The sequence below is a fragment of the Hylobates moloch genome, unplaced genomic scaffold (genome assembly GCF_009828535.3).
Source record: "Hylobates moloch isolate HMO894 unplaced genomic scaffold, HMol_V3 SCAFFOLD_11, whole genome shotgun sequence".
Lineage (NCBI taxonomy): Eukaryota > Metazoa > Chordata > Mammalia > Primates > Hylobatidae > Hylobates > Hylobates moloch.
Window position 1 is genome coordinate 98,888,509 of NW_026652286.1, and position 23,807 is coordinate 98,912,315.

At 41.1% G+C, this 23,807-nt stretch overlaps 1 protein-coding gene across 8 annotated transcripts in view; it reads left to right on the plus strand.

Moving 5' to 3' along the window:
• The window catches only part of FAM118B (family with sequence similarity 118 member B), a 51,728-nt gene that overhangs the window by 13,069 nt on the left and 14,852 nt on the right, over window positions 1-23,807 (plus strand). For 5 of the 8 annotated variants that reach the window (XM_032167855.2, XM_032167852.2, XM_032167853.2 and 2 more), the window contains 3 exons: window positions 4,295-4,363; window positions 10,269-10,361; window positions 15,715-15,967. In XM_032167855.2, coding sequence (XP_032023746.1) covers window positions 10,276-10,361; window positions 15,715-15,967 — 339 coding nt within the window. In that variant the 5' untranslated portion in view covers window positions 4,295-4,363; window positions 10,269-10,275. Of the gene's footprint in view, window positions 1-4,294; window positions 4,407-10,268; window positions 10,362-15,714; window positions 15,968-23,807 lie in introns of all 8 variants that reach the window. The other 3 variants (XM_058446604.1, XM_058446601.1, XM_032167854.2) reach the window with 2 other exon arrangements.

The following is a 23,807-nucleotide window of genomic DNA, read 5'->3' on the forward strand; positions in this document are numbered from 1 at the left end:
TGTGCTATGAAATAAAAAGTAGAACAGCTGACATGGTGGAGGGTATAATTTTAAATAGAATGGTTAGAGTAGCATCATTGAGAAGGTACAATCTGAGTAAAGGCATGGAAACCTGTGCAGATACATAGAGAAAGAACATTCCAGGCAGAAGGAATGATCTATACAAAGGAAAACCCCAAGGTCAGGGTGTACCAGGCCTGGTTGAGGAACAGTGAAGAGGCCAGTGTAGCTGGAGGGAGGGAATGTGAGAATATCTTGGCTTTCTAGGAATGTGTTTCTCCTCAGTCAATTTCAAAAAGTTCATAAGCCAAAACAGATGAATAATTAGGCAGAGATCTCCCATCCTATGAATGTTCTGCAGATGGTAACCTATAAACACCGAGACTCATGTCTTAACTCAAATTAGGTAATTCCAAAATAATGCAAATGTTCCTTAAATTCAGTTCATAGGGCAGCTGAGCAAACAAGATCTCCTTTACGTGAATAAGAAACTGAAGTCTTTTGCCATTCCAATTTCTAGATCTCCAGATTAGAAGCCAAAAGGCTCTACTTTGCAGCAGAGGATGGCAAGGATGCCAAGTGCACTTGGCATCTTAAGAGAGGCAGCGATTGCGGGCTTCGGGAGAACTGCCCCTTAAGAGCAGCTTTTCTCAGGTCTCTTGTTTTTTTTTGAGCTCAGTAGCACCAAATCCTTTTCAGTTTTTCATTTGGCAATCCACATTTTCTGTTCTTTGACGCAGTGAAATTTTCCGTTTGTTCCCTAAGTTTCCAATCTTAAATTTGGCACACTACTTTCATAAGGTCATAATCAATACCCACTACAGTAGAATATTGCCCAAGTTGTGCGTACATCACGTGTATTCTGTGGGTGTAGAGCGTCAGCATTGTCTTTGTTTCAGATGCACAATACTTTTTATAAAGAGCCACACCCAGTTTCTCCAGTGAGATCGCTAGAGCTGTTCCAGTCCTACTTGCCCACAGCTAATCCTTTCCCATGTTGTTTCTGAATTTTATTTTTTATAAGTAGGGTGTCCTTTTATAGTTTCTTAAGCTTCAGATTGATTCCTTTCCCAATTTGTCATGGTTGGTCAGTTTGAATCCTCTTCTGTGAGTTGCTGTTCATTGTTTCCAGCTTAGTTTTCCGTGAGGTTGGAGTGAAGTAAGATTATTAAAGACCTGTAGTCCCAGCACTTTGGGAGGCCAAGGTGGGCAGATCATTTGAGGTCAGGAGTTCGAGACCAGCCTGGCCAACATGGTGGAACCCTGTCTCTACTAAAAATACAAAAATTAGCTGGGCGTGGTGGTGGGCGCTTATAATCCTAGCTATTTGGGAGGCTGAGGCAGGAGAATTGCTTGAACCCAGGAGACGGAGGTTGCAGTGAGCTGAGATTGCACCACTCTCACTCCAGCCTGGGTGACAGAGTGAGACTCTGTCTCAAAAAAAAAAAAGAAAAAGAAGAAGATTACTAAATAAAATATTCAGAGGCATGGATCTTTTACTTTCTGAGGCAAAAAATAGTCCACATTCTTCTCACAGCCAAAAAGGAACATGGTACAAGTTCCCATCACTGTGAGTTAGAAAGGCCCTTGAGAAATTTAATAGGCCTTTTCTCCTTTTCCCCAGGCAGGACTGCATATAGATCACCCCCAAATCTACTAGTCTACTCTCTTTTTCTTTAAAAGGAAATGCAACTACCTCTTTTGGCCTCCAGTTCTGTTGCCATTTTAAATAGGGAGGTGAAGAACCCAGCATGGGCCAGGTGCAGTGGCTCACACCTGTAACTGTAGCACTTTGGGAGGGCTGAGGCTGGCGGATCACTTGAGCCTGGGAGTTCAAGACCAACCTGGACAACATGGTGAAACCCCGTGTCTACAAAACATTAGCCAGGCATGGGGGTATGTGCCTGTAATCCCAGCTACCTGAGAGGCTGAGGTGGGAGGATCACCAAGCCTGGTGGTTGAGGCTGCAGTGAGCTATGATTGTGCCTGGGCAACAGTGAGACCCTGTCCAAAAAAAAAAAACACCTAGCATTTTGCATTTTGTAGACTTAAATTTATTAACTGTTGAATGATAAAAGAGAGAAATTGAATGCTCTCAAACAAAACAAGCTGCTGCTGCTTCTTCTTTTTTTTTTTTTTTTTTTTAAGACTGAGTCTGGCTCTGTCACCCAGGCTGGAGGGCAGTGGCATGATCTTGTCTCACTGCAACCTCTGCCTCCCAGGTTCAAGCGATTGTCCTGCCTCAGTCTCCCGTATAGCTGGGACTACAGGCACCCACCACCATGCCCAGCTAATTTTTGTAGTGTTAGTAGAGATGGAGTTTCGCCATGTTGGCCGGGCTGGTCTTGAACTCCTGACCTCAGATGATCCACCTGCTTTGGCCTCCCAAAGTGCTGGGATTACAGGCATGAGCCACCGTGCCCAGCCACAAGCTTATTCATAAATCCCTCTTTAGTTCGTTTTAACTGGGTTTTATATATAACTAAACCTATGATGGGTTTTTATTCAATTATTTTTAATCCATTGTATCTGTCTAAAATATTGTACACGTGAATGTGAACTCGAAAGTAATTGTGTAATGATAAATGAATGAATAAAGTGAACTTGAGTGATTTTTTTGTACCTCTTCATGTTGTAAAACATTTATTTTCCTTTTAATTCTAAGAATAACTGTAACACAGATCTACTTCGTATCTTTCTTATCCTTCTGTTCTTGGTTTTGCTATCAATGGGTTTTGGATTCCATGCTCACAATGTGGGGACCTCCAAGATATTTCACCTGGTGCAGCCAAGTGAATTCACTTAATCACTGCAGACGGTCAGTTACACTTGAGGGTTTTTAATGGTTAAATTTTTTAATTTTCAAAATTTGTTATTTATTTATTTTTGAGATGGGTTCTCACTCGGTCACCAGGCTGGAGTGCAGCAGCATGATCATGGTTCACTGCAGCCTTGACTTCCCAGGCTCCAGTGATCCTCCGATAGCTGGAACTATAGGCATGTACTACCACACCTGGCAAATTTTTGTATTTTTGGTACAGATGGGGTTTCGCCATGTTGCTCAGGCTGGTCTTGAACTCCTCAGCTCAAGCATTCTACCTGCCTGAGCCTCCCAAAGTGCTGGGATTATAGGCGTGAGCCACTGCGCCCAGCCAGAAAACTTGTTTTTAATTTTCAGCTCTATTTAAGTTGGAAATCCTCAAGGAAGTGAAAAGGGGTGAAAATTAAGTGGAATATATTTACTAAACTTTTTTTTTTTGTTTTTTTTGTTTTTTTTTTTGAGACAGGGTCTCACTTTGTCACCCAGGCTGGAGTGCAGTGGCATAATCTCAGATCACTGCAACCTTAGCCTCCTGGGTTCAAGTAGTTCTCTTGCCTCAGCCTCCCTCCCGAGTAGCTAGGATTACAGGTGTGTGCCACCACACCTGGCTAATTTTTGTATTTTTGGTAGAGACGGGGTTTTGCCGTGTTGGTCAGGCTGGTCTCAAACTCCTGAGCTCAAGTGATCCTCCTGCCTCGGCCTCCCAAAGTGCTGGGTTTACAGGAGTGAGCCACTGGGCCTGGCCCATTTAATTTTTATGACAGAAAAGTCTTCCTTCATTAAGACTTGTCAATTTTTCGTTTGTTTGTTTGTTTGTTTTTGTTTTGAGATAGAGTCTCATTCTGTTGCCCAGGCTGGAGTGCAGTGGCATGATCTTGGCTCACTGCAACCTCTGCCTGCCGGGTTCAAGCAGTTCTCTGCCTCAGCCTCCTGAGTAGCTGGAATTACAGGCGCCCACCACCACACCCAGCTAATTTTTTTGTATTTTTAGTAGAGATGGGGTTTCACCATCTTGGCCAGACTGGCCTTGAACTCCTGACCTCTTGATCCACCCGCCTTGGCCTCCCAAAGTGCTGAGATTACAGGCGTGAGCCACCCACACCTGGCCTCAAATTTTAACTCATAGAGAATATCCTTTATAATAATGGCATCTTCTGGAATGTCCCAGACTCGGAAGAATCTGCATTTGTACGCAGTGTATTGTGTTTAGTCTGTTGCCATAAAAGCAAGCTACTGAGGGTTATTTCCCGTAGGTAACCCACACTATTTTTGTAGTAGAAATTCAATTGTTAAGGACTCACTAGAGTCCTTAAAGAGTTATCTTGCCCTTAAAGAGTTATTCAATTTCATTTTTCATGAATAACCTATGCCATTTATGATGGAATTGTTTGTATGATCATACTACTTGATCTATGGGAAATATCTGATATTTTAAAAGTCTCCTTCCTTAGCAACATGTGTCATTATTTTCAGGACATACCTTCTCAGAAGCTGCACAGGAGGAAAGCAGTGACAAAGAAAGAAGTTGTCATTCTTTGCACGGTAAAATCATCACCTCCAGTCACCAACTTCTAATTCAAATTAGGTTTTAATTTGTTCCTTATTTCTTCTCGAAACACTTTTGTTCCCTATACGTATGTGTTACTTTGGCTTTGTAATAGAAAATAACAAGCAACATCTGAGCTCTTTTTTTTGTTTGTTTTTTGAGACAGAGTCTTGCTCTGTCACCCAAGCTGGAGTGCAATGGCGCGATCCTGGCTACCTGCAACCTCTGCCTCCCAGGTTCAAGCGACTCTCCTGCCTCAGCCTCCCGAGTAGCTGGGATTACAGGTGCCCGCCACCGCACCCGGCTAATTTTTGTATTTTTAGTAGAGACGGGGTTTCACCATCTTGGCCAGGCTGGTTTTGAACTCCTGACCTCATGATCCACCCACCTTGGTCTCCCAAAGTGCTGGGATTGCAGGCATGAGCCACCGTGTCCAGCCACATCTGAGCTCTTGAGCCTGGAATACCAGTATGGTTTATTTTGGGGGCTTAAGTTAAAGGGCATTCTAGAATTTGGGGTTATTCTTCTCAATCCTTAATGTCTTTCAGAAACCTTACCTCTGGTGAGGTCTTTCTCCTTACCTTGTTCAGATAGGGGTCATTGTCTGCTGGTAAAATGGCAAGAATAAGCGGCATCAGTCTGGCATTTCCTCAGTGATTCAGGAAATGAGTGTGATGCAGATCTTATCTGACAGAAGGTAGAGGGTCTCAGGCATGCCAAGGGGTAAAATTAGGGCCAATCGAGTTCGCCATAGATGAAATATTTCAAGACTGGGATCCACAGAGGAATCAGATCTTGGCACAGCTAGACATGATTCCTGTCTCTCTGTGTGCTGAGATGGAGGAAACAGTGAGTTTGCTTTATCCACTGATGGGAAAGGCTGCAGTCTACATATGGAACTGAATTCATCAACTACCCAAGCAAAGTCTTTAGGATTTTCTTTAATTTGTTCACTACTGACAAGCTTGTTGAGAACTCTTTAGTAGTACTTTACTCTGGGTATCTTTCCCTTCCTCCCAAATCCGATAGTTGCTAAAAACCCAGATGTGTTGGAATTAGTCCAAGAGCCACAGTTAGAAAGGTTTGGTTTCTTCTCAAGTCAGAGGATGACTCTTTCCCCTTAAGAAATGAAGTTAACCCTTTTCTATATTTATGCTAGAGAAATAAACCATTCTTTATTCCAGTCACTTTTATTTTTTAAAAGGGGGTGGAGGAAGCTTGCTGATCTTTTTACAGCAAGAAACGTACCACTTTCTCAAGCTGGTAATTGTAGATCTTTCATTTCCAGGCAAAAATACTTTTTAAAACATTAGAATTTTTCTCTCCATTTGATTTATTTTGTCTGCTAATATACCCAAGTGTATTACTCTGAGCTCCTTCTGGCATGTCACTTGTTTGAGTTGAGGAGTATGCACTGGACATACAGGAGAAACATAGCTCAGAATGAAGAAGGCGGGCTGGGAGACCTCACTCTGATTCTCAAGTGAAGGGAAGCCCAGAGCTTGCTATCTTTTTAGCACCAAGATGCTATGAAAACAAGAGCTGCTGGGATTCTTTGATGTTTTCAAGTCCACAAGTCCTCTGATGTGTGCAAACTTAATTTCATTTGGATAACCAATTCCTTTTCTGTTGTTCCTTTACCATGTTTCTTCTGAATTTTTTCTAGAACACTTGCCCTTTTTCCTTTTTCATCCATCAGAGATAGAAGCATTACATTTCCTGCCAAGCTGACAGGTTTCAAAGTACAAGTGTTCTGTCTCATATGAAGACTTCAGCCTTAACATTTCTGTTAATGAGGTTGCTATTACTTTGCTCAGCTTTTACCAAGTATCTGGCTTTTATTTTGCTGTACTCTATTGGCCTTGAAGGATTTCTCAGTGGCTTAGCAGTAATTGAGGTAATGAAGACACTGCCACAGGTAATTGACTTTGTTTTCTTGTGGCAGAAAAACAGTTTCCACTTTTGCTATACATAGCAAGTCCCACAAAAATGAAAACTCAAACCGTGATCACATAAAAAAAATTAAAGTGTGAACTAGCTTTGAAGCTCTTTAGCAATAACTGCATTTTGTTTAGGGTACATGCTAAAATTGATTTTTTTTTCCCTGAAAACAGTACTCTAGAAGGAATAAAATATGGTTTGTGCTTATATGCCACTGGGGTATACATGTGAGATTGTATCATGTGAGGCATCCTTTAGGCTAAAGAAGTTTCTCTGTTAGGAAACAGGATGAGTATATGATTACATATAATGTAGGCATGCTGAGCTACATCTCATTCAGTACCTAAATAAGAAGACCCTAAACATTCTCAGTCAGAAGCAATTGGCTATATTTAATTTTTTTAAGTAATAGTAGATGGAATGGACCTTCAGAAAAGTTGACTGTGTAAAGAAATAAGTCAGAAAGCTTAGTATTCAGGTCTAGACATCATGAATTGACCATCTGGCAGAAATAGAATCCAGCAAAAACGATCTTACATAATTTCCAGGAGAAAATGGTAGGACAGATCTAGGCTCTGGTGGGTAAGTGGTGGTAAGAAGTAGATAACAAATAGTGCTTGTCACTGGAGAAAGTAGTTTTCCCAGCTTCTGAATGTAGTTGACTGCCAAGATTGCATCAATGGAGTGCCTAGTTAAGAAGCAACTGTTAAGGATTACTTGGGATTATTTCAGGTAAATCTCCTTTCTAGAATGCAGGCACTTCCTTTGTTGATAGTTTTGGACTTTAAGTTTTGTTTTGTTTTGTTTTTTTTTTTTTTTAAGCCAACAAGTTAATACAGGTTTATTATTCCTCATCTGAAGTGCTTGTGACCAGAAAGAAGTGTTTTGGATTTCTGGTTTTTTTATATATATATATATTTGCATTATACTTAATGGTTGAGCATCCCTAATCTAAAAAATCTGAAATCTGAAACGTTCCAATGAGCATTTCCTGTTTAGCAATAGTGTAGTTAAGAACTTGGACTTGAGAGGCAGAGTTGCCATGCTTTGAATACTGGTACTACCAAGTACCCGATCTTTCTGTGCCTCAGTTTTCTCATCTGTAAAATAAGGTAACAATAATGCCTCGTGAGGTTATGCGGATTAATGAGTTAATGTTTATAAATAGTCCATGGCATGTAGTTAAGAGCTCGTAAGCTGGTTTAGTAGCTGAATTGAGCATTGAATTCTGAAGATGTCCATCTTCAAAACTTAATAAGCATTAACTTCCCTCTACATTTTACTTTCATCTCTCTCAATATGGTGTTTTTACTTGGATGTAATCTGTTTAGATGATGGGTTTATAGAACCATATTTAAGAAAAGAACTTAAGCACCTAAGTTTTTTCCTTACGTACTTAAAAAAACATATATCCCCAAACTAATGGATTGTCCTGTGTGCGGAATAAGTAAACACATTCTATCCCTAGTTCACCATTCTAGAGCGTTGACTTTTAGAATCGGAAGTGATTCACATAAATTAAAACTGCATAAAAATATTTTAAGGACAGTTAAAACCTGGCTATTGGTATAAGCAAACTGGGAAGTCGTTAGGCTGTAATAAGTTATTACACTTAAGGGAAGATGGCTTAATGGTATACTTCAAGTGCATCCCATATTTAACAAAATTATTGCATTGTAGAAAAATTAAGTTTGCATCTTATTTAGGTGTTTCCATTTGAAGGAAGATTCTGAAGATTCTGGAGAATCTGATTCTGTAATTTTGGAGTAGAGCCTAGAATCAAACTTTTTTAATTTAATGAATTAACTTCATTTTCAAGAATATATATACTTTTAACAAACATCCCAGCTGGGCACGGTGGCTCACACCTGTAATCCCAGCACTTTGGGAGGCTGAGGTGGGTGGATCACCTGAGGTCAGGAGTTCGAGACCAGCCTGATCAACATGGAGAAACTCTGTCTCTACTAAAAATACAAAATTAGCTGGGCGCAGTGGCACATGCCTGTAATCCCAGCTACTCAGGAGGCAGAGGCAGGAGAATCGCTTGAAGGGAGCAACTGCCGGGAGGCGGAGGTTGCAGTGAGCCGAGATTGCGCCATTGCACTCCAGGCTGGGCAACAAGAGCGAAACTCCGTCTCAAAGACAACACAGAACAAAAAAACCCCAAAAAACCTACATGGTTATGTTAAGGCAGGATTTACTGAGATAAGTGACTCATCTGTCTTCTCCTGAGCCCCAGCTTTCTCACTGACAGAATCAAAGATTTGACTGGAAACATGATCTAATTCCTAACTCACTACTGTGATTTTATTATTTCTATTTTCCTTATGATTATGATATAAAGAAGAATTACACCATGTGTGGTGGACTATGGGGTGAGGATGTGAGCCTTCTGTTTACCACAAAAAATTAATTCAGAAACTTAATGTTTTAATAAAGAAAAAGGCTTTTTTGGGCCGGATGCAGTGGCTCATGCCTGTAATCCCAACACTTTGGGAGGCCAAGGCTGGAAGATTACTTGAGCTCAGGAGTTAGAGACCAGCTGGGCAACATGGCAAAACCCCCTCTATACAAACAGTACAAAATTCCATCAGATGTGGTAGCACGTGCCTGTAGTCCCAGGAACTGGAGAGGCTGGGGTGGGTTGATCGCTTGAGCCCAGGAGGCCGAGACTGCAGTGAGCCAAGATGGCGCCACTGTACTCGAGCCTGGACAACAGAGCAAGACCCAGTCTCAAAAAGAGAAAAGAAAAGGGCTTTCTAATAAAACAGTAAACTTCCAGTAATTATTAGTAATTCAGTTCTATATGTTGGCAGTGGAATGTACTAAAACACCTCAAACGGTGGTAGTATGTATTGTCTTCTATATTGTGTGTGTGTTTAAAATACTATTACTATTTTTAAATTCACAGTCTTTAGATTTAACAAGTTTGCTGAAGTTTGAGCAGTTAGAACTTTATAGTATTCATTCTAATCCATGGTAATTATTTACTTTTGCCAGTTATTCCAGCACCCGAACGTAATTGGCCATTTTTCATACATCTTTGCTTGATGTTACCTTTACCAGTCATCACAGTGGCTTGATTTAAAGTCCACTTCATGTTTAGTTAGAGAGACATGCCCCACTGGCTACAAGGTCGCCATCATCCAACAACAGATAATGTTTGTCATTCAGCAAATTAGTATTGATTTTTCTGTCCTTTTTTTTTTTTTTTTTTTTTTTTTGAGACGGAGTCTTGCTCTGTCGCCCAGGCTGGAGTACAGTGGCGCGATCTCGGCTCACTGCAAGCTCCGCCTCCCGGGTTCACGCCATTCTCCTGCCTCAGCCTCTCCGAGTAGCTGGGACTACAGGCGCCCGCCACCACGCCTGGCTAATTTTTTGTATTTTTAGTAGAGACGGGGTTTCACTGTGGTCTCGATCTCCTGACCTCGTGATCCGCCCGCCTCGGCCTCCCAAAGTGCTGGAATTACAAGCGTGAGCCACCACGCCTGGCCGATTTTTCTGTTCTTGACTTAGTAATTTCTTCAGCTGAGAGTAAATGGATAATTGGGGGCTATTAATACACTTATCTACGGGTGGTTTTTATCCCCTGAGTCTTCCGCAAACCCATCTTGTGGGAGAATAACTGGTTTTTCTTAAGTTCTACAAAGTGATGGCCAGTAATTGACATGAGTTGACACTGTTTTTGGTGGGAACTTGGGGGCAGGCCTTCAGAAACAGAAGCAAGATGGTAGTATGGAGCACCAAAGTCCTATAATTTCCAGATTACTTCTTTTAGACTAATTTAATTTAGTTCCTTGTTTAGAATGTTCATTAATTAACAAATTTCTGTTAAGTAGGGGGCACCTCCAAAACACCTTTAAGGGTATACAGCTTTTTAAAACTGTTTAATATATGTGCTATTTTGAATGGTATACTTTACAGATCTAATTGTGGTCCATGGTGTTTAATCTATTTTAGAAACTGGATGGCTTCTACAGGGAGCCAGGCCTCTGATATAGACGAGATTTTTGGATTCTTCAGTGATGGCGAACCCCCCACCAAAAAGCCCAGGTAAACAAGAGAAGGGAATCAGCAGAGTAAATTACCATTAGTGGGAGAGAAAGAAAAATAGCCAACTTATGCCTTCTATATCAGTTGTTTTCACTAATCAGTATTGACCTTCATACTAAAAATTAAATTATTTTTATTTTGGATTTAATTTTATTTTTTAGCAAGGCAATACAGGTACATAGTTTTTAAAATCAGTATTTCAAAGTCTACCCTTCCTCAGAGATAATCACTTTCAACTTTATCTGTTTCTTCTAATGTTGACATCCATGTTTTAAAATACTATATATATTGCTGCTTTTTAGTTTTTCGGTTTTATTGATTTCCGAGTATGGAATATAAGGACTGCTTTGCTCTCATGACTCCTCCCCTGTATTGCCACTCCACACACTCTCCCCATGTTCTTGTATGTTTGTATCACAGTGTTTGGTTCAATCCACTTTTAATGTTTACATTATTACAACTGTATAAATAGTATTCATAGCTTAGCCTAATGCGTAACGATTATATTTCCTTTCTTGCCCATTTTTTTTTGCTTATGTCATTAAAGACTGTCGTTTTTGTTTATTCGTTTGCTTTCAATGTCTTCTCACATGCTCTGACAGAAGAATAAATCTCCTAGCTATACTGAAACACACCGATAACTTGCTAGTTTGTGTCATGGATTCTTCTTTCTGGACGCTAGTCCACTCTGGACACTTGTTCTCCAGTCCTATTGCGTTCCTGATATCTGCTATTTCCCATTCCCATCATCCTGATAATTTCCTTTACATCTCTCCTGTATCGATTCTCTGTTTGCTGGATCTCATGTCCTCTTTTTTGGTGCACTCCTTCATTTTCCTGAAGCATATCCTTGCATAGCCTCCTAAGTAAGGACCCACAGGAGAAAATTCTTTGGACATATTTGAAAATGTCTTTATCATACACTTACATTCATTTGATGGTTTGACTGAGTATAGAATTTTTAGTATCTCTCATTCATACTCTGCTAACATCTAAGTATTCCTGCCAAAATAGCCACTCTATTCTGATTCCCAATCCTTTGTATTGTATGACCTCTTTCCCTGTTTTTTTGTTTTGTTTTGTTTCATTTTTGTTGTTGTTGTTGTTCATTAGAAGCTTATAAGGATCATTATTTTATTCTCAGTAACCTGAAATTTCACAGTGGTGTATCTTCTCATACGAATCTAGGCACCGGGCAGCTCTTTAAAGCTGGCAACTAGTACCTTCACTTACTTTTTTGATACTTTCCATTACAATGTTTTTTCTATTCCACATTTTCTTTAAACTCTTCTTATTCAGTTATTGGACTTCTTGTATTAAGCCTCTAATTTTCATATGTGTTTCTTTATTTTTTTCCCCCATTTCGTTTTTTTAAATTTTGCTTTCTCGGGGGTTCTCTGTTTTATCTTGTGGATTTAAACATTTCTGTTGTGTTATTTTTGATTTATGAAGTCTTTTTGTTTGTTCATTTTTCACTGCACTATGTTTCACAGATGCTTTTTTTTTTTTTTTTTAGACAGTCTTGCTGTCTCCCAGGCTGGAGTGCAGTGACACGATCTCAGCTCACTGCAAGCTCTGCCTCCTGGGTTCACACCATTCTCCAGCCTCAGCCTCCCGAGTAGCTGGGACTACAGGCGCCCGCCACCATGCCTGGCTAATTTTTTGTATTTTTAGTAGAGACAGGGTTTCACCGTGTTAGCCAGGATGGCCTCAATCTCCTGACCTCATGATCCACCTGCCTCGGCCTCCCAAAGTGCAGGGATTACAGACGTGAGCCACCACGCCTGGCCTTTTTTTTTTTTTTTTTTTTGAGATGGAGTCTCACTCTGTTGCCCAGGCTGGAGTGCAGTGGTGCGATCTCAGCTCACTGCAACCTCTGCCTCCCGGGTTCAAGCAATTCTCCTGCCTCAGCCTCCTGAGTAGCTGGGGTTACAAACGTGCTCTACCACACCCGGCTAATTTTTATTTTTAAATTTATTTATTTTTTAAATAAAGACAGGGTTTCACCATGTTGACCAGGCTGATCTCAAACTCCTGACCTCAAGTGATCCACCTGCCTCAGCCTCCCAAAGTGCTGGGATGACAGGCGTGAGCCACCCCACCTGGCCAATTTTTTAAAAATCTAGGCCAGACTCAATGGCTCACGCCTGTCATCCCAGCACTTTGGGAGGCCGAGGTGGGTGGGTCATGAGGTCAGGAGATCGAGACCATCCCGGGTAACATAGTGAAACCCTGTCTCTACTAAAAAAAAAAAAAAAAAAAAATTAGCAGGGTGTGGTGGCGCATGACTGTAATCCCAGCTACTCGGAGGCTGAGGCAGGAGAATTGCTTGAAGCCGGAAGGCAGTTTGCAGTGAGCTGAGATTGTGTCACTGCACTCCAGCCTGAACAAAGCTAGACTCTGTCTAAAAAAAAAAACAAAAGAAAAAGAAAAAAATCTATGTGAGGCTATCATTGTTTCCTTTTAATTTTTTTTCCTCCTTCCCATACTATCTCTTATTTCCTTCAAATTTCTCTCTACCTGCTAGTTTGTTTGGTATAACTGTTATGTTGGGAGCTTTCCTCAGATGTGAGGTGACCCTTGTTTGTCTGCCCATTTTTAAGAGAAAACACTAAAAAGCCAATGGAAGAGGCTGGGTGCGGTGGCTCACACCTGTAATCCCAGCACTTTGGGAGGCCAAGTCAGGTGGATCACTTGAGGTCAGGAGTTTGAGACCAGCCTGGCCAACCTGGTGAAACCCCGTCTCTACTAAAAATACAAAAATTATCTGGGTGTGGTGGCACGTGCCTGTAATCCCAGCTACTCGGGAGGCTGAAGCAAGAGAATCACTTGAACCCGGGAGGCGGAGGTTGCAGTGAGCTAAGATCATGAGATTCCATCTCAAAAAAAAAAAGCCAATTGGAGAATCTGCGTGTACATAAGGGGCTTGGTCCCAGACTCTAGGTAGAGTTAAGGAATTCCCACCTATCAGAATCTGCAGGTTTTTCATCTCATACTGGCCATTTCCCTGAAAGAGGAATCCTCCTCGTTTCCTAACTGGATGGGGGATAGGGCTGCAGGTACAGAGTTGATTCCTAGAGTCTGAAAAGCTTCCTCTGGGGAAGGAGAGTTGGGGGAAATCTTATATTTTATATACAAACTTTTACTTAATCCCCACCCTCAGCTGTGTGCAGTGTTCTCAGATATAGTCCTCTGGTCAACCTCTGCAGAAGGGAAACCTCCAGTCTGCTTAAAGTTGCAACTCTTAAAGGCTTGTAACTGATTCTCCTATTTTAGCCCCACCAGCCCCTCTACCTTTAGATGTACATGAACATTCCCAAAATTCTACCAAGAGAATCGGCCTTTGCATTACAATTGGTAAAATTTTGTTGCCCTTTGACCTCTGTTGTCTGCTGTCATCTTTACCTAGCCTACTTTTTAGGTATGTATACCTGCTAAAAAAAAAAAAAAAAAGTAACTGTTATTTGGTGGTTTACAAAGAACCAGTAATAAAACAGAATTGTTAAATTTTTTGTTTTTAACTGGAAGTCTTTTTCTTTTCTTTTTTTTTTTTTTGAGACAAGGTCTTGTTCTGTCACCCAGGCTGGAGTGCAGTGGCACAAACACAACTCACTGCAACCTCAACCTCCTAGGCTCACGTGATCCTCCCGTGAACTTAGCCTCCCAGGTAGCTGGGACTACAGATGTGCCTAATTTTCTTTTTCTTTCTTTCTTTTTTTTTGGTAGAGATGGGGTCTCACTAAGTTGCCTAGGCTGGTCTCGAACTCCTGGGCTCAAGCTCAGCCTCCTAAAGTGCTGAGATTACAGGCGTGAACCACTGCACTTAGCCAAATTGGAAGTCTTAATTAGGAGGAATTATAGTTCAAATCTATATGTTATATAAAAAAATACAGTACAACAGTATAAAATGAAAAGTAAAAAGTCTTTATTCTCCCCTATCCCCATTTAACCACTATTTATAGATCTTGTGAATCCTAGAAATTTTCTATGTGCGTGTATATATGTTTATGTGGATTTGTGTATGCTTTACTATCTTGATTGCTCTGAACTGAAACTCATTTTTCATCATTTGCTTCTAACATCTATTATTATTGTCTTTTCTAGTAGACTGATCTTTCAAGATCAGGGACTCCATTTTGTTCCTGGATACATGACTCCCATAGTGTCTGGTACATACAGGTTTTTCTTTCCTGCCTCAGCCTCCCAAGTAGCTGGGACTACAGGTGTGTGCCTCCAGACCCAGCTAATTTTTGTATTTTTAGTAGACACGTAGTTTCACCATGTTGGCCAGGCTGGTCTTGAACTCCTGACCTCAAGTAATCCACCCGCCTCGGCCCCCCAAAGTGCTGGGATTACAGGCGTGAGCCACTGCTCCTGGCCTCGGTTTTTCATATTTGTTGAATGACTGAATGCAGAAGCTAGGGTTAGGGAAAGCAATTTTAGAGGCTGTGTCCCCAAAACCATGTTTCCCAAGGCTTGAAAGTGCTATTCCTTTCTTGAGTTATGCCAAAATGCTGATCGTCTCCATTTTATTATTTAGACAAAAAGGTTGGGGAGAAGCCATTTTCAGGGGAGGGGAACATGCCATCAGCAAAAATTAAAGTGAAGGAACATATTTCAAGCGGGGATAGTCTCCAGAATGAAAGACAGGGGAACAAAAACAAAAATTAGCACCCATGTCTCACATATGGGCCTCAGAACAGAGAAGTCTGTCTCTGCTTATCATGGTAAGAAAGGAACGTTTTTCACTTTTTGTCATGTCCCTTTAATAGTTAATGTCTTTGTTTAGATATGTAGGGCTCCTGTGTTTTCAGAATTCTATTGGCCACTTTTTTTCTTTTTTTTTTTGCCTGAGGTTAATGTTTACAAAATTCAGAGTTACATTTTGTATTGCCTTTCTTTCCCCTCATGTTTTGCATTTCTCAATCATAGGAACTTAATTTGTCCCGCGGTTCTTTCCTCTTTTGCTAGAGTACAAATCAAACGTCTGCTTTTGAAATTTAAGACTGGTTTAAAATATAATTTAGTTGGCAGAACTCAGCTGAGCTGTAATCTATTTGGATCTTTGCCTAATGTTAGTGGAATTTCTTAGGTTGAGAGAACTAAGAAGGAGAAAACTGATTTTAAGATTGGTTTTGGGATTCCTAAAATAGGTTTGTGACTTGTTTTTCAGCAAGCACTGACACAATATTCTGGTTGTTTTCTTTAAACTGCTTTGGAAAAGTGTCAAAAGCTGCTATTCATCTTCTTTGCAACTATAAAAGCTAAAAACTATAACCTTAGTCAGACAGTCTTTCTTTGTGCCTCATATCTATTGGATATTCCAATCCTCTCATTTGTTTTGCTTTTATAGGAAGCTGCTTCCAAGCTTAAAAACTAAGAAGCCTCGAGAACTTGTGCTAGTGATTGGAACAGGCATTAGTGCTGCAGTTGCGCCTCAAGTTCCAGCTCTCAAATCCTGGAAGGGGTTAATTCAGGCCTTGCTGGATGCTGCCATTGATTTTGATCTTTTAGAAGATGAGGAGAGCAATAAGTTTCAGAAATGTCTCCATGAAGACAAGAACCTGGTCCATGTTGCCCATGACCTTATCCAGAAACTCTCTCCTGTGAGTACCCTTATATGTGCCACAGTATTTGGAATTTCCTAAAATTTGACTATCATAACTAGCATGATTTGGCTGTCACAACTAGCATGCCAAATGTAACAGGGATATTCATTTACATCTTGTAGGTTTCTATAACATTTGACTCTTCTGCACAATGTCTATTTATGGACCCTATTCAGGGCAGTTATCTTAACCCCATTTCACTGTGTGTCTGTGAGAGAGAAATGATGTTGAGGACTTTATATGTACAAATTACCACTGTGTTTTGGATTTATTTTTTTCTGCATCACTACTATAAAAGCTGTGTTCTGTGGCATCCATGCCTTGTGTGGAATCCCACAAAGATTGGAGATAACTTTATCATTTTATAGATGAAACAAAACCAGTTTTTAGTGTTTTTTAGAGGTAATAAGTCAAAATATTTATAAGGAATTACACCTTATTTTACCAAACTGAGTTGGATAAAAGGACTCCGTCTTGCTTTGTCTGAAAATTAATTAATTGGGCCGGGCGCCGTGGCTCACGCCTGTAATCCCAGCACTTTGGGAGGCCGAGGCGGGCGGATCACGAAGTCAGGAGATCGAGACCATCCTGGCTAACACGGTGAAACCCTGTCTCTACCAAAAATACAAAAAATTAGCCGGGCGCAGTGGCAGATGCCTGTAGTCGCAGCTACTCGGGAGGCTGAGGCCGGAGAATGGCGTAAACCCAGGAGGCGGAGCTTGCAGTGAGCCGAGATCGCAGCACTGCACTCCAGCCTGGGCGGCAGAGCGAGACTCCGTCTCAAAAAAAAAAAAAAAAAAAAAACGAAACAAAGAAAAAAAAAAGAAAATTAATTAATTAATTAATTAATTTATTTTTTTGATGGAATCTCCCTCTTGTCACCCAGGCAGAAATTCAGTGGTTCGATCTCGGCTCACTGCAGCCTCCGTCTCCTGGCTTCAAGTGATTCTCCTGTCTCAGCCTCCTGAGTAGCTGGGATTACAGGCATGTGCCACCACACCGAGCTAAGTTTTGTATTTTTAGTAGAGACAGGGTTTTGCCATGTTGGTCAAGCTGGTCTCGAACTCCTGACCTCAAGTGATCCGCCCGCCTCAGCCTCACAAAGTGCTGGGATTATAGGCATGAGCCACTGCACCCAGCCTGTTTTAAAATCTTAAAAATCAGGCTTCTAGGGCCGGGTGGGGCGTGGTGTGGTGGTGGGTGCCTGTAATCCCAGCTGCTCAGGAGGCTGAGGCAGGAGAATGGCTTGAACCCAGGAGGTGGAGGTTGCACTGAGTTGAGATTGTGCCACTGCACTCCAGCCTGGGAGATAGAGGAAGACTCCATCTCAAAAAAAAAAAAAAAAAAGGAATTAATGAGGTTTTAAAGAGTTCATGGAATCTCCACTTCATACACTTTACAAAAATTAAAAATGGATCAAAGACCTAAATATGATACCTAAAACTGTAAAACTCTTAGAAGAAAATACAGATTTAAAATTTCATGACTGGATCTGGCAGTGGTTTTTTAGACATGACACCGAAGATGCAAAAAACTAAAGTAAAAAAAACATATAGATAAACTGGACTTCTCCAAAGTTAAAAACTGTTAGGCTGAAAGGACACTGTCAAGAAAGTGAGCCGGGGATGGTGGCTCATGCCTGTAATCCCAGAACTTTGGGAGGCCAAGGCAGGAGAACTGCTTGAGGCCATGAGTTCAAGACCAGCCTGGACAGCATAGTGAGACCCTGTCTCTACCAAAAGAAAAAAAAAAGTGAAAAGACAGCTCCCAGAATGAGAAAATGTTAGCAAATCACATATCTAATAGGGGTATAATATCCAGAATCTATAAAGAACTACTGTAACTTAATAAAGGCTAATAATTCAATTTTAAAATAACAATGTAGTTGAATAGACATTTCTCCAAAGAAGATACACAAACGGCCAATAAGTGCATACAAAAAGATGTTCAGCATCATTAGTCATTAGGAAAATACAAATCAAAACCACAACAAGGTGCCATTTCACACCCGCTGGGATGACTAGAATCAAGAAGACAATAATAAGTGTTATTAAGGATGCGGAGAAATTGGAACCCTTGTGGGAATGTAAAGCGATGCAGTTGCTTTGGAAAACAGATTGGCAGTTCCTCAAAAAGTTGAACAGTGATTCTGTGACCCAGCAATTGCACTCATAAGTATATACCCAAGCGAATGGAAAGCATATTCATGCAACAGCTGTACACTCATGTTCATAGCAACGTTATTCATAATAGCCAAAATAGTGGAAACAACTCACATGTCTAGCTCATGAATGGATAAACAAAATGTCTGTCCATACAGTGTTACTTGGCCATAAAAAGGAATGAAGTACTCGTCCATACAACGACATGGATGAACCTTGAAAACGTTAAGTAAAAGAAGCCAGACACAAAAGGACATATATTGTATGATTCCATTCATATAAAATGTCCAGAACAGGCAAATCCACAGAACAGAAAGTAGATTATTGCTTGACAGGGCTAGAGGAAATTCTTCCCAAACTACTCTGAAAAATAGAGTAGGAGGGAGTACTTCCAACTCATTGTATGAGGCCCGTATTATCCTGATAACAAAACCAAACAAAAGACATCAGAAGAAATGAAAATGACTAAACGCAGTGGTTCACGCCTGTAAGCCCAACACTTTGGAAGGATGAGGCACAAGCATCACTTGAGCCCTGGAGTTCAAGACTCCACCGAGCTGTGATCGTGCTACTGCACTGCAGTCTCGGTGACAGAGCAAGACCCTGTCTGCCTCTAAAAAAAAAAAAAAAAGAAAAAGAAAGAAAACTACGAACCAGCCAGGATCTCTTAGGAACATGGACACAAAAATCCTCAACAAAATACAACCAGACTGAATGCAGCACCCATGAGGAAGTCCGAGTCTTCTGGGGAATGAAAGGATGGTTTAACATCTGCATATCAGGCCAGGCGCGGTGGCTCACACCTGTAATCCTAGCACTTTGGGAGGCCGAGGTGGGCAGATCACTTGAGGTCAAGAGTTCAAGATCAGCTGGACCAACATGGCAAAACCCTGTCTCTGCTAAAAATACAAAAATTAGCTGGGCATGGTGGTGCATGCCTGTAATCCCAGCTACCCAGGAGGCTGAGGCAGGAGAATTGCTGGAACCCGGGAGGCAGGGGCTGCAGTGAGCCGAGATCGCACCACTGCACTACAGCCTGGATGACAGAGCAAGACTCCGTCTCAAAAAAACAAAAAAAAAAAAGTCTGCATATCAATATAATACATCATATCAATAGGATAAAAGACAAAACCACATGATTTTCTCAGTAGGTGCAGAAAAAACATGTTAGCAAAATGCAACACTCTTTCATGACTTTTTTAAAAAAAGCCACACTCTACAAATGAAGGAATAATAGCAAACAATAGAAGGAAACTACCTCAACACGATAAAGACTGTATATGAAAAACTCACAGATAACGTATTTAATGGTGAAAGACTGGATTTTTTTCCACTAAGATCAGCAACAAGGCAAGGCTGTTTTCCCACTCCTGTCCAACATGGTGCTGGATGTTCTAGACTGGGCAATTAAGCAAGAAAAATAAAGGAATCCATATTGGAAAGGAAGAAGTAAACTGCCTCTGTTTGCAGACGAGATGATCTGGTCTATAGAAGACCCTAGGTTATCCTCTATTAGAACTAACAAGTTTAGCAAGGTTGGAGAATCCAGGATCAATATATAAAAATAGTATTTTTATACACTTGCAGTGAACAATACTAAAATGAAATATTAAAAATTCTTCCACTTAGCATCAAAAATAGTAAAATAACTAGGAATAAATTTAACGAAAGAAGTGCAGAAGGCCGGGCGTGGTGGCTTACGCCTGTTGTCTCAGCACTTTGGGAGGCCGAGGCGGGCAGATCACCTGAGGTCGGGAGTTCGAGACCAGCCTGGCCAACATGTTGAAACCCCGTCTCTACTAAAAATACAAAAATTAGCTGAGCATGGTGGCGGGTGCCTATAATCCCAGCTACTCGGGAGGTGGAGGCAGGAGAATCACTTGAACCTGGGAGGCGGAGGTTGCAGCGAGCCGAGATCTCACCATTGCACTCCAGCCTGGGCAACAAGAGCGAAACTCTGTCCCAAAAAATAAATAAATGGAGAATTTACACTTTGAAAACTACAAAACATTGAAAGAAATGAAAGAAGATCTAAATAAATGGAAAGACATGCCATGTTCATGAATCAGAGGACCTAATATTATTAAGATGGAATACTCTGCAAATTGGTCTACAGATTAAGCACGGTCCCTATGAGGATCCCAGCTGCTGATTTTGTAGAAATTGACAAACTGATTTAAAATTCATATGGAGCTAGGCACCATGGCATGCACCTGTAGTCCCATCTACCTGGGAGGCTGAGGCAGGAGGATTGCTGGAGGGCTTGAGCCCAGGGGTTCTGGGCTCCCAGGAGCAGGGGACCACCAGGTAGCCTAAGGAGGGGTGAACCAATACAGATTCGAAATGGAGCAGGTCAAAACTCTCATGCTGACCAGTAGTGGGATTGCGTCTTTGAATAACCACTGCACTCTAGCCTGGGCAACATAGTGAGACCCTGTCTCTAAAAAAAAATTAAAACTTCATATGAAATTACAAGGGACCTGGAGTAGCCAAGACTGTCTTGAAAAAGAACAAAGTAGGGAGACCCAAATGTTTTTTATTTCAAAGCTTACTACAAAGCCACAGTAACTAAGGCAGCATGGCAAAGGATTCTTACATCAGACACTGAAAGCACAAGAAACAGAATAAAACTAGATAAATTGGACATCATGAGAATTTGAAACGTAAGTGCTGTAATGGTTGTCATCAAGAAAGTGAAAAGAGAGCCAGGCACAGTGGCTTGCACCTGTAATCCCAACTACTTGGGAGGCTAAGGTAGGAGGATCATTTGATCCCAGGAGTTCGAGGCTGCAATCAGCTATGATCGTGTCATTGTACCTCAGCCTGGGCAACATAGTGAGACCCCCGTCTCTAAAAAAGAAAAAAAAAATGAGGCCGAGCGCAGTGGCTCACGCCTGTAATCCCAGCACTTTGGGAGGCCGAGGCAGGCGGATCACCTGAGGTCGGGAGTTCGAGACCAGCCTGGCCAACATGGTGAAACCCCATCTCTAATAAAAATACAAAATTAGCTGGGCGTGGTGGTGCATGCCTGTAGTCACAGCTACTGGGGAGGCTGAGGTAGGAGAATCACTTGAACCCGGGAGGCGGAGGTTGCAGTGAGCCGAGATAGCGCCATTGCACTCCAGCCTGGGCAACAGGTGCAAGACTCCGTCTCAAGAAAAAAAAAAAAAAAAAAAAAGAGAACCCACAGAATGGAGGAAAATATTTGTAGATCATATTTGACAAAAATCTAGTATCCAGAATATATAAAGAACTATTACAACTTAATAATAAAAATGATATATTTAGGGAAAATTTAAACACTAATATTAAGGAATTAATATTTTTTAGGTGAGATAGAAGTATTGCAATTATGTTTTGTTTTGTATGTACTCTTCTAACTTTTGTGTGTGTTTGGAAATGCCCATATTAGAAAAGAGTCAAATCTAACAGTATCAACTCAGCAGTACTATGGCAGGGTTAACAGGCCTATCTACTGAGCCAGTTTAACATATACCGGGGAAGTGACATTACAGATTCACTGCAAAGAGCTTGGGTTTTAGAATCAGACTCTGTCACTTAAATGCACTGGAACCCTGCACAAATCCCTTAACTTGTCAACATCTGTTTTTGCACCTGTGAAACTGGGCTATTACTTCCTTGTGTCGCTTTGTGAAGAATAGGTGAGATAATGTATATAAAATGTCTGGCACATAGTTGATGCACTAGAAATATTAATAACCCTGGGGCAGGTTGTGGGGGGGGACAGGGTTTTTTTCTTTCTTTTTTTAAATAGAAATGGGGTTTCCCTGTGTTGCCCAGGCTGGTGCTGAACTCCTGGGCTCAAATGATCTTCCTGTTTCAACTTCCCAAAAACTGAGATTACAGGCTTGAGCTACCACACCAATTTTTTGTTTCTTGTTTTTACTAAGTTTCAGGGTAGAAGGAAATGAAGGTCACTGTTTTAGATGAATGGGAAAAGGCCCTTAGAAGTTGTGTGGGAGTTTGGCATTTCCTTCTGACTACTGAGCCTCCCTGTTTATGTTTTCATTCCTTTGTCTTTGCTTATAAAGGGCACTGGTGGGAAATTTAGTTCTAGCGTCATCTGCTTTAAGAGAAAAAAACTTTCCAGCCTGTGCAACAAAGTGGGACCCCCTACCTCTACACAAATTTTAAAATTAGCCTAGTGTGGTGGTGTACGCCTGTGGCCCCACCTACACAGGAGGCTGAGGCAAGAGGATCACTTGAGGCCAGAAGTTTGAGAACAGCTTGGGCAACATAGTGAGACCCTGTCTGTACAAAAAATTAAAAAGTAGTTGGCGTGGTGATGTGCGCCTGTAGTCCTAGCCACTTGGGAGACTGAGGCAGGAAGATTGCTTGAGCCCAGCAGGTCAAGGCTGCAATGAGCCATGTTCATGCCACTGTACTCCAGCTAGGTGACAGAGCCAGACCTTCTCTCAAAAAAAGAGACAAACTTCCATTTTGAATCTGAGGAAATCAATGCAGTTGCAGAAGCATATTTCCTTCCTATGTTGATATGTAGGATTTAGTAGCTTAAATAGGTCTAAAAGATACTTAATTAAAACAAGTGACCTGGATTTTTTTTCCCCCAGGTTTTAACCTTTTGTATTCTTTTTCTTAGAAGCAAGAAAATATGTTCCACACCCATGATTATGTGATTGTATAGCCAGGCCTTTTTATCAGTGTGTGTAATAATAAAACTGGTGTTAAAATATAGTACGTATTTGCCAGTGCGGTGGCTCACACCTGTAATCCCAACACTTTGGGAGGCCGAGGCGGGCAGATCACAAGGTCAGAAGTTCAAGACCAGCCTAGCCAACATGGTGAAACCCGTCTCTACTAAAAACACAAAAAATTAGCCTGGCGTGGTGGCAGGCACCTGTAATCCCAGCTACTCGGGAAGCTGAGGCAGGGGAATTGCTTGAACCCAGGAGGCGGAGGTTGCAGTGAGCTGAGACCGCGCCACTGCACTCCAGCCTGGGTGACAGAGCGAGACTCCATCTCAAAAAAAAAAAAAAACATATATATACATTATATATATATATACACACACACACACATTATATATATATACATTTTATATATATATACATTTTATATATACACATATAGATACATTATATATATACATTATATATACACATTATATATACACATTATATATATATATACACACACACACACACACTTTCGTACTTTGACTCACAGGCACACACTATCAATATATTATATATATTGTATATATATGCAAGGTGTAGTGGCACGCACCTGTAGTCCCAGATACTCGGGAGGATGAATCAGGAGAATCACTTGAACCAGAGAGGCAGAGGTTGCAGTGAGCCTAAATCGCACCATTGCACTCCAGGCTGGGCAACAGAGCGAGACTCTGTCTCAAGAAAAATAAAAATAAATAAAAAATAAAATAAAATAACGATGCAGTGATAACCTCGTATGTGTCATTTCATTTGTTTGAAATTGTATTTGTAGGATACATGTGACTGCTAGATCATAGGGCATATGGATTTGTGATTTGGGTAGACAAGAAAAGAGCACCATATTTTTTATAACAAATCTAAAAAAGTATCTGACCTTCAATAGTAGTTGACTCTTTTTTTTTTTTTTCTTTTTTGAGATGGAGCTTCGCTCTTGTTGCCCAGGCTGGAGTGTAATGGTGC